At 41.7% G+C, this 11538-nt stretch overlaps 1 protein-coding gene across 1 annotated transcript in view; it reads left to right on the forward strand.

Annotated features, from left to right (window-relative positions):
- The first annotated feature begins 212 nt into the window (after positions 1 to 212).
- Positions 213 to 11538, forward strand: part of PPA2 (inorganic pyrophosphatase 2) — a 58360-nt gene continuing 47034 nt past the window's right edge. The window contains exons 1-2 of the mRNA XM_081813130.1: positions 213 to 421; positions 4646 to 4746. Coding sequence (XP_081669256.1) covers positions 247 to 421; positions 4646 to 4746 — 276 coding nt within the window. The 5' untranslated portion in view covers positions 213 to 246. The remainder of the gene's footprint in view (positions 422 to 4645; positions 4747 to 11538) is intronic.

Below are 11538 nucleotides of genomic sequence, written 5' to 3' on the forward strand. Positions count from 1 at the left end.
GTGGATGTTATCTTGCTCATCTTTGAACCCCGGCCTCGCTTTGGACAGCGCGCGTCACTGTCAATTCGCTGGGCGCTCTGTTTTCTCTTATCGGTCTCCAGGGCGGGCCCGAGACTGGCTGGGGCGGGGATCTAACTCCAAGCCCCCGGCGGGAGTGATGACTCCGGCCAGTAGGGGGCACCGGCGCGCAGCTGGGCCAGGGTCCCCCAGCGCCGCCCTGCGCGGAGCCCGACCGCCGTCGACGCCATGCGCGCGCTGCTGCCGCTCCTGCGCACCGGCTGGGGCTGGCGCGCGGGGTCCCCCGCTGCCGCCCGCTTGCCCCGGGGAAAGAGTGCAGGGCCCGGGCCGCACCGCGCCATGGCCTTCTACCGTACGGAGGAGCGCGGCCAGCCCTACTCCCCCGATTACCGCCTCTTCTTCAGTAAGTAGCTCGAGGGGCCCCCGGCGGGCGGCGCGCCAGGAGGAGGCTCGGGGTGGGGCCTGTGCGGTCCGCGCGGCCTCCACCCTCCTTCCTTCGGGCTTGCGGTGGTGGCCGAACAGGCCCGGCCACCTCCCCGCATGCGGGGGCCCGCGCCGAGCCACGGGAGCTGCCAGCGAGGGGGGCGGCGCCCTGAGCCCCCAAACGCGGACGCAGAGACGCAGGGTGATGGGCGGCAGGGAGCGCCGCGCTGAGTCGCCTTGGGCGAGGCCAGCCGCCCTCCCCCAACGGCGGCAGACGCTCAGGGGCGCCCGCCGTCAGCGCGCCGCGCCGCGCAGCCTTAGGCAAGGCCCTGCCGCCGCTCAGGGTTCCGGTAATTTAGTTGTGCGAGGGAAGGGCAGAGTCCGCCGCTGGCCGGCTCCCTCGGTGGGCGTAACCACGCTCCTCCTAGTGAGGGCCGCCTACAGTTGGAAAGGCGGGCAGAACTTTGGAGATGCCTAGTCCAGTGGGTCTTTTTGGGGGGTGAGGATAGGGTTGGGGGGACTCTGGCGAAGGATCTCCCAGAAGCATGAATTTATATTCACAGGTTTGCACTTTGAATGCGATGCTCGATCAAGAGCCTAGCTGGCTCCGGCTAGCCCTGTCTCCTCACATTGAGCAAGCCCCAGAGGACGAAGCGAATTGCGGGCCACTGAGCTGGCCGGCTAAGTCAGAAAACGACCCCGGTCTCCGTTTTTCTCATTTTTCTTTGCACCCACATATTACACTGTATGGGTGAAAATAGGTTGGTTGAGTTGCCTTCGTGCCTCATTGACTTCCGAGCCCTGAGGGGAGGAGTACCTTTTCTGTGAAGGCCTTGCCTTACCGCCCATCTCTTAAGAGCACTGGCTTTGGAAACTTTCAGATTTAAGTTCGAATCCTGGATTTTTCAGCTCTTAGCTCCGTGACCCCGGATGAGTTTCTTAACCTGCTACGCCCTGTTCTTTTCTTATCTGTAGAACAGGGCTGTAAGAATTTCATGATAAAGGGTATATAAAGTGATTAGTCAGACAGTCTACAATATAAATTATTATAAATAATACCTGTATTCATTATTGATATCTGTAATTTATAAAATATTTACACGTATCTTACGTGAACTTAGCGTCGAAGAGTATTTTATGGGAGAGAAAACGGAGTTAGTCTAGTTTTTGGATTATGATGCAACTGATATTAAAATATCCATATTCTTCAAAATTGGTTGCTTTTTTTTTTTTGTTTTTCCTCTATGCTGCATATTCTTTCCCATCCTTGTTTAGTCAAGACTCATCAGGTGGAGAGGAACCCTTAACAAGAAGTCCCAAATCTGAGTGGATTGTGTTCCAAAAGGTCATGTATGATGTGATGATTTGGGGCACAGTTTTCTATAGAGTGTTAAATGGCAGTTAGGTTTTTGAGCAGATAAAAGCTTGTCTAAACGCATAACATGGTGAAAATATTCTGGATTTGCTGTAAGTACAGTAGTAATAGACCAAGAAAGTCAATAAATATTTATGAAGTGTGCTAGAAACAGTTAGCCATGGCACTGAGGAGATTTTAGTTATGGGCCCTGCTCTCAAGAGAGTCATAATGTCAGTATAGGTAATTAAGGAAAGATATAAAAACACTGAAAAATATTTTACTTGAATGTTAACTGAGAAAAAACAGTCTCAAGGAGCCTGGGGCATATGGGATAGTTGACAGAGCGTAGGCTTTGAAATGGACTCCTAGGCCTTCATCCTGACTCTGCCCTGCGCTCTCACTGTGTGTTATTTGGGCAGGTGATTCCTTCATTTCTTACAGTGCGTTTTTTTGGCTGTGATATAATACAGTTGACCCAGCAGTGATCTTCAAGGTCCTTGGTGCTGATCTTCCTTGAAGGCATTGGATAAACAGTAGATATTTTAACGTTCTGTACTGGGACAGGGCCTCTATAAGGTACTTCCAAGGCTATATTGGCCTTACGCTGTGGTTTCTTTCTTTAGCTACAAGTGTATTCAGACTCAACGATTTTTCTATAACTAGAATGCCAAAAATGTCTTTTTTCCCACTGAGTTAGGATAAATGATAAAAAAGAAGAGAAAAGGTTTTACTGAGGTAAATGGGCAAGAATTGGAAGAGTGTGGTTTGGGAGAGGGGCTAGGTGGTGAGATACTGAGTGGAAGGTATGTCAGGTTAAACAGTTCCTGATCTAAAACGCCAGGTGGCATCCTTGGCCCAGCACTGTTTACTGCTTGCTGGCAAGGGTAGGACAAAATGAAAGGAAGCCCCTTTAGGGTAAGGAGAAAGAGGAAAACAGTGAACAAATTGCTTCTTATAAGGATGGTCTCAAATTGGATATTTTGAGCGTTGGCAGTGTCTAATGCAGTACTAGCGTGTAGTTGTACGTCACTTCAAAGAAAAACATGAGTGTAACACTACTTGGCTGAAAAGTGTTATTTAGCATTATTACAGTGAAATCATTTCCCACATTTCCAAATATATCCTAGTTCTCTAAAATACTACTGCACTGGGAGGTGGACCATTTTTGAGCTTCATTTCTGTAAATGGTTTCTCTGTACTGCTGTTCAGAAGAATCAGAATAATAGGTTTAATATTTTTTTTCCTTTTAGTTAGTGTTAGACTTTGTAGAAACAGTACTGAAGTGAGATGGGATGATATAGGGGAAAGAACATCCTGGCAGGAATCATCAGTTCTTGGTATCAGCCCTGGCCCTTTATTAACTTTCTCTGTGGCCTTGACTGAGTCATTTAACTTACCTGTATCTCAATTTTATTAAACCATGGAAAGAGGAGATGGGAATAGATGGTCATTTCCAAACTGTGCTGAGTTGAACACAAACATACCACAGTATGTTATTAGGTTTTCTTTAAACAAAGTGCTTCATGGTTTCATAAATGAGCAGAACACTTCCCATTTTATTACCTTCTTGGAGAGTCACAGTGTGCATATTAAAGTTCTGGGAAATTCTGATATAAAGTAACTTGTCCAAAACTGCTGAACCCCAGAGCCCTTATTTCTCAGAACATTGGTTAACATCGTAGTGACTCTAGCGTTTCATGGAATTCAGCTGGGGAAGCACTGGGTGAGGTAATTTCTGAAACTTCCAAAAGCAAGTGTGTCAAAGAAACAGTTCTAGACTAGTAGTCAAAACACTTAGATCGTAGGCCTAGCTTGACTGTCTTGGGCATCAGTTGACATCCCTCAGCTCAGTTTCTCCATCTGCAAAACAGGGATAGTACTAATGATATTACAGAATTGCTGTGGCAGTTAAATGAGATCAGGTGTGTAAGGTTATCAGTGTGTCACACATGGCACATGGTAAATATTTAATATATGTTATTTCTTTTTTCTTTTTGACTTCAAGACATAAGACCAAAATTCTTGTCATATTCTGTGAAGGGAGAAAATAACGGGAGAAGCAGATTCCCTGCTGAGTGAGGAGCCCAGGCAGGGCTCAGCCTCACAACCCTGAGATCACGACCTGAGCCGAAATTAGGAGTCAGAGGCTCAACCAACTGAGCCATCCAGGCGCCCCCCTAGGTCTTAGTTTTAATGGATATTGCTCTGCAGTCTTTTGACTGTGAGATCATAATGAAGTTAGACTTGTTTATGTGGGGACAAAGACAGCACTGCAAGTCAATATTCCTTGGATAGCCTGCATTTCCTTGTTTGTTTTGTTAATAACTTGAAAATTCATGGGGCACCTGGGTGGCTCAGTGGTTTGAGCCTCTGACTCTTGATATCATTGATACTCGCTCAGGTCATGATCTCAGGGTCTTGAGATGGAGCCCTGCTTAAGATTGTCTCTCTGTCCCTCTGCCCTTTCCCCTACTTGCACTCTCTCACACACACACAAAAATCATTATTTTTGTTTTTTTATGTTTTCTCAAAGATGAGTAGAAGCTTTGCTTTTCATAGTTTGCATTTTGTTACTATGGGACGGGTGACTGATTCACTTGGAGTCACTGTGCTGTAGGTAATTCATGTTGCTTTTATTTAGAATAAAAATGAATCACAGTTCTTTAACAATGAATTTGTTTTATCATTCATAGGATATCATTTGAGGAGTAGGTGATGGGATGTGTCATTGACTCTACCATACATTTGGACTTAATAAAATTTCCTGTGAATAATCCACACAATATGTGTTTGAGTCTTAAATATATGAGTTCCTGTAACCTTTTTTTAAATTGGCTTATATCATAGAATTTGAATTATATAGAGGTCATATAGAACATAATGGCTATTGTGTGAATATTGAAAAATTACTTGTATTTATTTGGTGTTTGTCATTGCTAAAGCTTCCAGTAAGAATCTCTATAAATGGTTTTAGTAATAATATGTAATAGTATGATGGTAGTTGGCATACAGGTAGCTATTTGGTGTATACACATATTATCAAATACAGGTTTTGTACTCCATTCAACTTTCTCACTTGCTAATACCATTAATAAACTTTGGTCCTAATACAGTTTGCTGTTATGAGAGTAAAACGTAGGTAATTTACAAAATAATAGAATAAAATCTCATTTCAGTCTAGTCGAAGGGGAAGTTTTGACACAGTTTGGCCATGTCCAGTATATATTGATGGGCCTGAAACAATTCATTAGTTTATTATTTTTGACAAAGCGAAATACTGAGACAAAATGGCAGGGTGACTACAGTTGTTTGTCTGATCTGCCTCCTAGTGAATATCCTATTACAGTGATAGTAAGCGAATAAAAAAGGAGAATCCTAAAACAACAAATAAGGAGGACCCATCAGAGCTGGAGATTTCAAAATATTTATAGAACATAAAAACAATCGGAGGTATGGTTATTGATGAAACAGCTTGGAGGAAGTCCCAGCGTGTAAGTGTATGTGCTGAGGGGTGTATAGAATAAAAAGAAGCCAACTGCTGTGCAGAACCTCAGAGTGGTTGTGGGTGTGCTGATGTTCAATAGGAGAGAGGGTGAGAGCGGGAAGTGGAGCTTACACAGGGGGTTGATGTAAGTTTTATTATGGAATAGCACACAGATGTTTATCATGGAGGCTTGGGGCTTGTGGAGTGGGCTGGTTGGTTTCTTCTACAGAAATTGAAGAAAGTAGAGGGACGTAGAACAACCTGCTGGTGTTGCTGCCCCAGCAGAGCCCTCTGCATTCTCACTTAGGAAGCCCCCAGTGTAATAGCCAACTTCTTACCCCTGTGTCTCCACGGGAAGCTGACCCTTCAACAAGCCTTTCCTGTGTACACATCAGTCTTTCTAGGCTCTTACTCTTAAATATCAACCAAATTGTCAAAGATCACCTTCAGTCAGGCTTTCCCTCCTACTGCTATTGCTGCTACTCTACCAAACTCTTGTCAAAAGGTGACTTGCTTGTGACAAATATAATGATCAGTTTTAAGTTCTTATGTGAATTATCACCAGAACTTTTCACAGTTGATCTTTTGTCTTCCTCGAAACTTTTTTTTTTTTCTTTTTGTCTCTGGGACAACACTCTTTTTGATTTTGATGGCTTCTCCAGCAGTCTCCTTTGCTGGACCCTTGGATTTCTGAACTTTTGAAATGCCCCAGGGCTCAGTTCTTAGCCCACATCTCTGTCTGTTCTCTCTCCAGGGCTAGGGTTGGCTCATGTTTCCCGTAAAGGGCCCCGATAGTAAATAGTAGGCTTTGCAGGCCGTAGGGTCTCTGCCACAACTACTTAACTCCGCCTTTGTAGCACAGAAGTAACCAGAGAGAGTAAAAGTATGAATATGGATTTGTTCCAAGAAAACTTTATTTACACAAATAAAAACAGGCCATGGGCCAAAGTTTGCTGACTGTAGCTGTTGCTCGAGGTGATCCGGTTCAGCCCCGTGGCTTTAGATACCATCTGTGCCTCCCAGATTTGCAACAGCCTGAATCTCTCTCTCTCTTTTTTTTTTTTTTTATAAAGATTTTATTTATCTGACAGAGACAGCGAGAGAAGGAACACAAGCAGGGGGAGTGGGAGAGGGAGAAGCAGGCTTCCCGCTGAGCAGGGAGCCCGATGTGGGGCTTGATCCCAGGACCCTGGGATCATGACCTGAGCCGAAGGCAGACGCTTAGCGGGGAGCCCAGTGTGGGGCTCAATCCCAGGACCCTGGGATCATGACCTGAGCTGAAGGCAGATGCTTAACCGACTGAGCTACCCAGGTGCCCCCAGCCTGAATCTCTTCTTGAACTCGAGATTGACACATCCAGTAAACATATTCTCTCTTCCCACCTAAATGTCTCAGAGATATCTCAAGGTTACCATGTACAGACCTCCGGATTCCTCTGCCCACTTGGTTCTTTCTTTCTGTCCTCACATCTGTAACCAGTAACTCAACAATCATTCTTGGTGCCTTTGTTACTCTTAACCCCACTTCTAATTCAGTAGTTTCTCCCTTCAGCTGTGCTTTTGAAGTGTATCCAGAAGACAGTTACTTCTCTCCACTTCCACCCTTGCCACTTTATCCATCTTCCACCTGACCAATTGTAGTAGCCTCCTGATTCTCCCCCCTGCTGCCATCCTGATCCCCCTGTAGTCTGCTTTCCACACAGAAGTCACCTTGATCCTTTAAAATGTAAGTCAGATCACGTCCAGGCTCTGCTCCAAACTCCAGTGGCTTTTCATTTCGCTCAAAATAAATTTCAAATATTCACCACAGTATACAAGGTCCTGTGTGACTAATACTGGACTTCCTCCCTGAATTTGTCACCTGCCACTCTTCCTTTTGATCAGTGTGTTCCAACCATCCTGGCCTCCTTGCACTGTTCCTCCCTAGACATCTGCTTGATCTGCTTCCTCACTTTATTTAGGTCTGTGCTGAAGTGTTACCTATCAGTGAGATCTTCCCTGACCTTTCCATTTGAATTTTATCTCTTCCCTTATTCATTCCTTTCTTGCTCTCATTTCTTTTCCTTTATGGCGCTTATTGTACCCAATATAGTAAGAACATACTCATATTCATTGCTTCTATACCTGCCCCCCCACTAGAATATAAATTCCATAAGAACAGGGAATTTGTATACCCAGGACTTACGTGTTCAGTAAATATCGAATGAATGAATTTAAGGAAATCTTATAAATTAAATAGAAAAAAGGAAGTAGAAGAGAATTTGACTTTTAAAAAGTCCAGTGAGTGTCCTCTGAGATTTTCGAAGCTCTTGTATCCATTAAAAAGGAAGAGGAAGCTGTGAAGAAAACATAATCACAGGCATATTAAAATACTGCAATTGTAAAGACAAAGAACTCAGTAGAAGGTGTAGTGAGACAAATGGTGATCTGTTGTTTTAAGCCACCAGGTTTGTGATCATTTGTTATGGCAGTCCTGGAAAACTAATACAGAAAAGTTAGAATATAAAGTAGAATGTAAGGTAAAGAAACCAACCAGAAAAGTTAGAATATAAGGTAAAGAAATCTACAGAAAGTAGAAAAAAATGTCAAAGAGATAGAAAAATGAGGTAGAGGAGACATGGAGGTTTAATCTAGGAAGTCCAATATTTGACTAACATGAGTGCCAGAAGGAATGGAGAGGTAATTATCAAAGAGATCGTAGACGAGAACTAAGAATTTAAGGACCGTAGTGTTCTGAGTCCCAGACATATTGCAAAATCTCAGAAAACTGAGGCTTTTATAAAGAAGATCCTGAAAGTCTTGGGGCACAGGGCAGGGGAGGGAGGGAGAACAGGTCACCTTAAAGGAATGAGAATCAAACTGGTATTTGACTTATGAGCACAAAAGAATACTTAAAGCCTTCAAGATTCTGAGAGAAAATAACTTTCCTCCTAGAATTTACCCAGGCAACCATCAATCTAGGGTGAAGACCAAATAAGGACATTTCAGACATTTAAGGACTTGGGAAATTTACCTCATATGCATCCTTTCTTATAGAATACAAGTTAGGGATATGCTCCTGCAAAACGAGTAAGTAAACCAAAAAAGATGAATGCAGGGGATCCAGAAAACAGATCTGAGCTGGAGACCAAAGAAGCAAAGTCTTAGGATGCCAGAAAATCATCCCGTCCATGTTGCAGCAAGAGGATAGAGATTTCCAAAGGGAGCTGTTTGTGTGTAGAGGGAATTCCATAGTCTTTGTGGAATCTGTGAGGCATTTGAATAATTTATAGATATGATTATGACTGACAATGGAAGCAACATGATTAGAAGCACAAGTCAAAACAGAAGCTGAACAGGAGAAGAAATTTAATTATAACATTATACTTGGCCAAAAATCAATACATAGACAATGCTTCTCAAACTTACTTCAGTGTAAGAAGTATTTGTGGGTCCTTGCTAAAAATCTAGATACCCAGATTTCTCTTAAGATTCTGATTCCCTAGGTTGGGAGGTCCAGAGACCTGTTTAACAAACCAAGTTTTTCCTATCCTTAGGAAAATTTTGGAACTATACTAATAGGAAGAGCATAGAAAATTCAGTGTGATTATAGAACATTTATCAACCTTGAAATGAAAAAATAAAAGTGCAAAAGATAAAAAGTAGGAGAGAGAAGTATGAGGGGACTGAAGTAAAAAGCCAGTTAGTACGGTCAAATACTATATGTTTGGTGGAACAAGGAATAAAGCTATAAAGTGTTAAGATTGGTCAGTAGAGAATTTAAGAGGAATAGGTTGGGGGTCAAATGAACTAAACTTATCTCTTAGAATTGGAATCAGTAGATAATTTCTAAAATTGATAAGGTAAAAACTAATCATACAAATACATTATTTGGAGAGATGTAGATAATCACTACACTTCAAGTAAGTTAAAGAGGTGAAAAATTTTGCCGACAGTGGATCTGGATTGGAGAGAGGTGGAGACTGATACAGGTTTTTAACCATGTACATAAATTGCTTTGTTTAAACAGCAAAACAGGTATTTTAAAAAGCAAATTGGCGGCAACAACTTGGTTTCAAATCTAAAGACACGAGCAGTCTGAGCTTCGAATAATGAAGTTCTGACTCAGGATTTATTACCGATTTATTCTGAGGCTCTGAGAAAGGGCTGTCTATACCATGTGCTTCAGCTCTGTCCTCTTCATAGAGCGGTACATGTTGCCCCAGAGCTTGCCGCATATACCACATCTCTCTCTGACTCGTATGTAAATGCACATTACCCTTTTCATTTTGCAGAGGATCAGGGTAAATAGCACCTATCTTTACATCTACCTTTGGAGAGTCTTAACACTCTTTATATGGAGCATGCTGGCATTACTAATAGCGCTGACCCTAGAAAACTTAATGGGTTCTCATCCTTTCTGCGATAGGTCAATGATTAGCTTTCTGATTATGCCAAGAGGACTCCTTTGCCTTTGTACTTACTGGATGATGCTGATGTGGATGATGTAGTGCATGCCCTGTCTGGGCTGTGGCCATAGCTCACTTTTTAGCACTTTTGTATTCCGGCATCTACTGCATTACCTTTTACAAACTAAATTACATAATGCTAATGGAAAAAAAATGAGAAAATTAAGTTTCAGAGAATTTGAGTGACTATCAAGCTCAGTAACTAGAAGTCAGGCTCTTGGTCTCTGTATTCATTGCTCTGTGTGAGTTTTTGGTATATTGCCCATCAAAGCATTTTCATTATCTGACATCTAAAGCCATATTTTATTTTTACTGTTGCAGATATAATCCTTTCTATTCTTTTTTCATTATTAATACATTTTTATCTACACAATTTTGTGATCCAGATGGTTTCTAGTAGGTAGTAGTTATCTGAGTCAGACCATTCACTCACTAATACTCCTTTTACTTTCCAAGATGCCAGTTAGATGATAACTTAAACCCATGTATTGGCATTACCATAGTCTTTGAATATCATGTTTAGATCCTGATTTAAAGAGATAGCTGCCTCAGCACACTTCATAAATCTTTAGCTTTTAGTGATCACAGCTTAGGCTGGTCCCATTTTTTCCTCAGGCTTGAGTAACATGCTTTCACCCTAATCTTACTGAGTTTGTTGGGGCTTGTCTCCAGTTAACGAGAACATTGGAGCTTTAGAGAAATTTAACACTAAATCAATGTGTTAGAGGTATCACTTATTCTTAATTACAAAGGCAGCCTAACTATTCTGTCAAATTTCCTATACTTCCATAATTGTAATAACGAAGTTCCCTGATTTACTCGGTTACCTGAATTCTTAGAGCTGAGATTATTGTTAATTCCCATCACAGTGATAGGTCCCAAATGTAATAATTGACATAATCTTCCAAAGGATTGTATTTTTCTCAAAACTACCTTGTCTTTGTGGCTTAAAGCTGAGAAAAGAATCACAGATTGGTGACTGTTCATTGGAACAAGAGCTGACATTTATACTTTAATACATATTTTTCTTAACCTATTTTTTTTTTTGCTTCATATTTATTTTTAAAATGATATACGGTAAAATTCAGTCCTTTTTTATGAACAGTTCTGAGTTTTGATAGAATATAGATTTGTTTAAACACCATCGTGATCAAGACACAGAACAATCCATCACTCCTAAACAGTTTCCATGTGGTCTCTCAAGTCACCTTCACCCTCTACCCTCAACTCTTGGCAGTCACTGATCTACTTCTTATGCATGTAGTTTTACCTTTTCCAGAATGTCATCCAAATGGAATTGTTTGAGTCTAGCTTTTTTCACTTGGCATGATACATTTTAGATTTATCCATTTTGTTGTGTGTATCAATAGTTCATTCTTTTTTATTGGGTACTAGTATATCATTGAGCAAAATACCATTATATGGGTGTAGCAGAGTTCATTTATCCATTTACTATTTGTACATTTAGTTTGCTTCCAGTTTTTGGTGATTTTGAATAAAGCCACCTATAAACATTCACTTAGAAGTTTTCCTGTAAACATTAGTTTTCATTTCTCTTGGTCAAATACTTAACAGTAGGATTTCTGGGTCAAATGTTTAACTTTATAAGAAAATGCCAAACTATTTTCCAAAGTGGCTATATCATTTTCAATTCCCACTGCCATATCTTTTTTTTTATTCTTATGTTAATCACCATACATTACATCATTAGTTTTAGATGTAGTGTTCCATGATTCATTGTTTGTGCATAACACCCAGTGCTCCATGCAGAATGTGCCCTCCTCAATACCCATCACCAGGCTAACCCAT

The sequence above is a fragment of the Leptonychotes weddellii genome, chromosome 2 (genome assembly GCF_054177405.1).
Source record: "Leptonychotes weddellii isolate Sample4059 chromosome 2, ASM5417740v2, whole genome shotgun sequence".
NCBI lineage: Eukaryota > Metazoa > Chordata > Mammalia > Carnivora > Phocidae > Leptonychotes > Leptonychotes weddellii.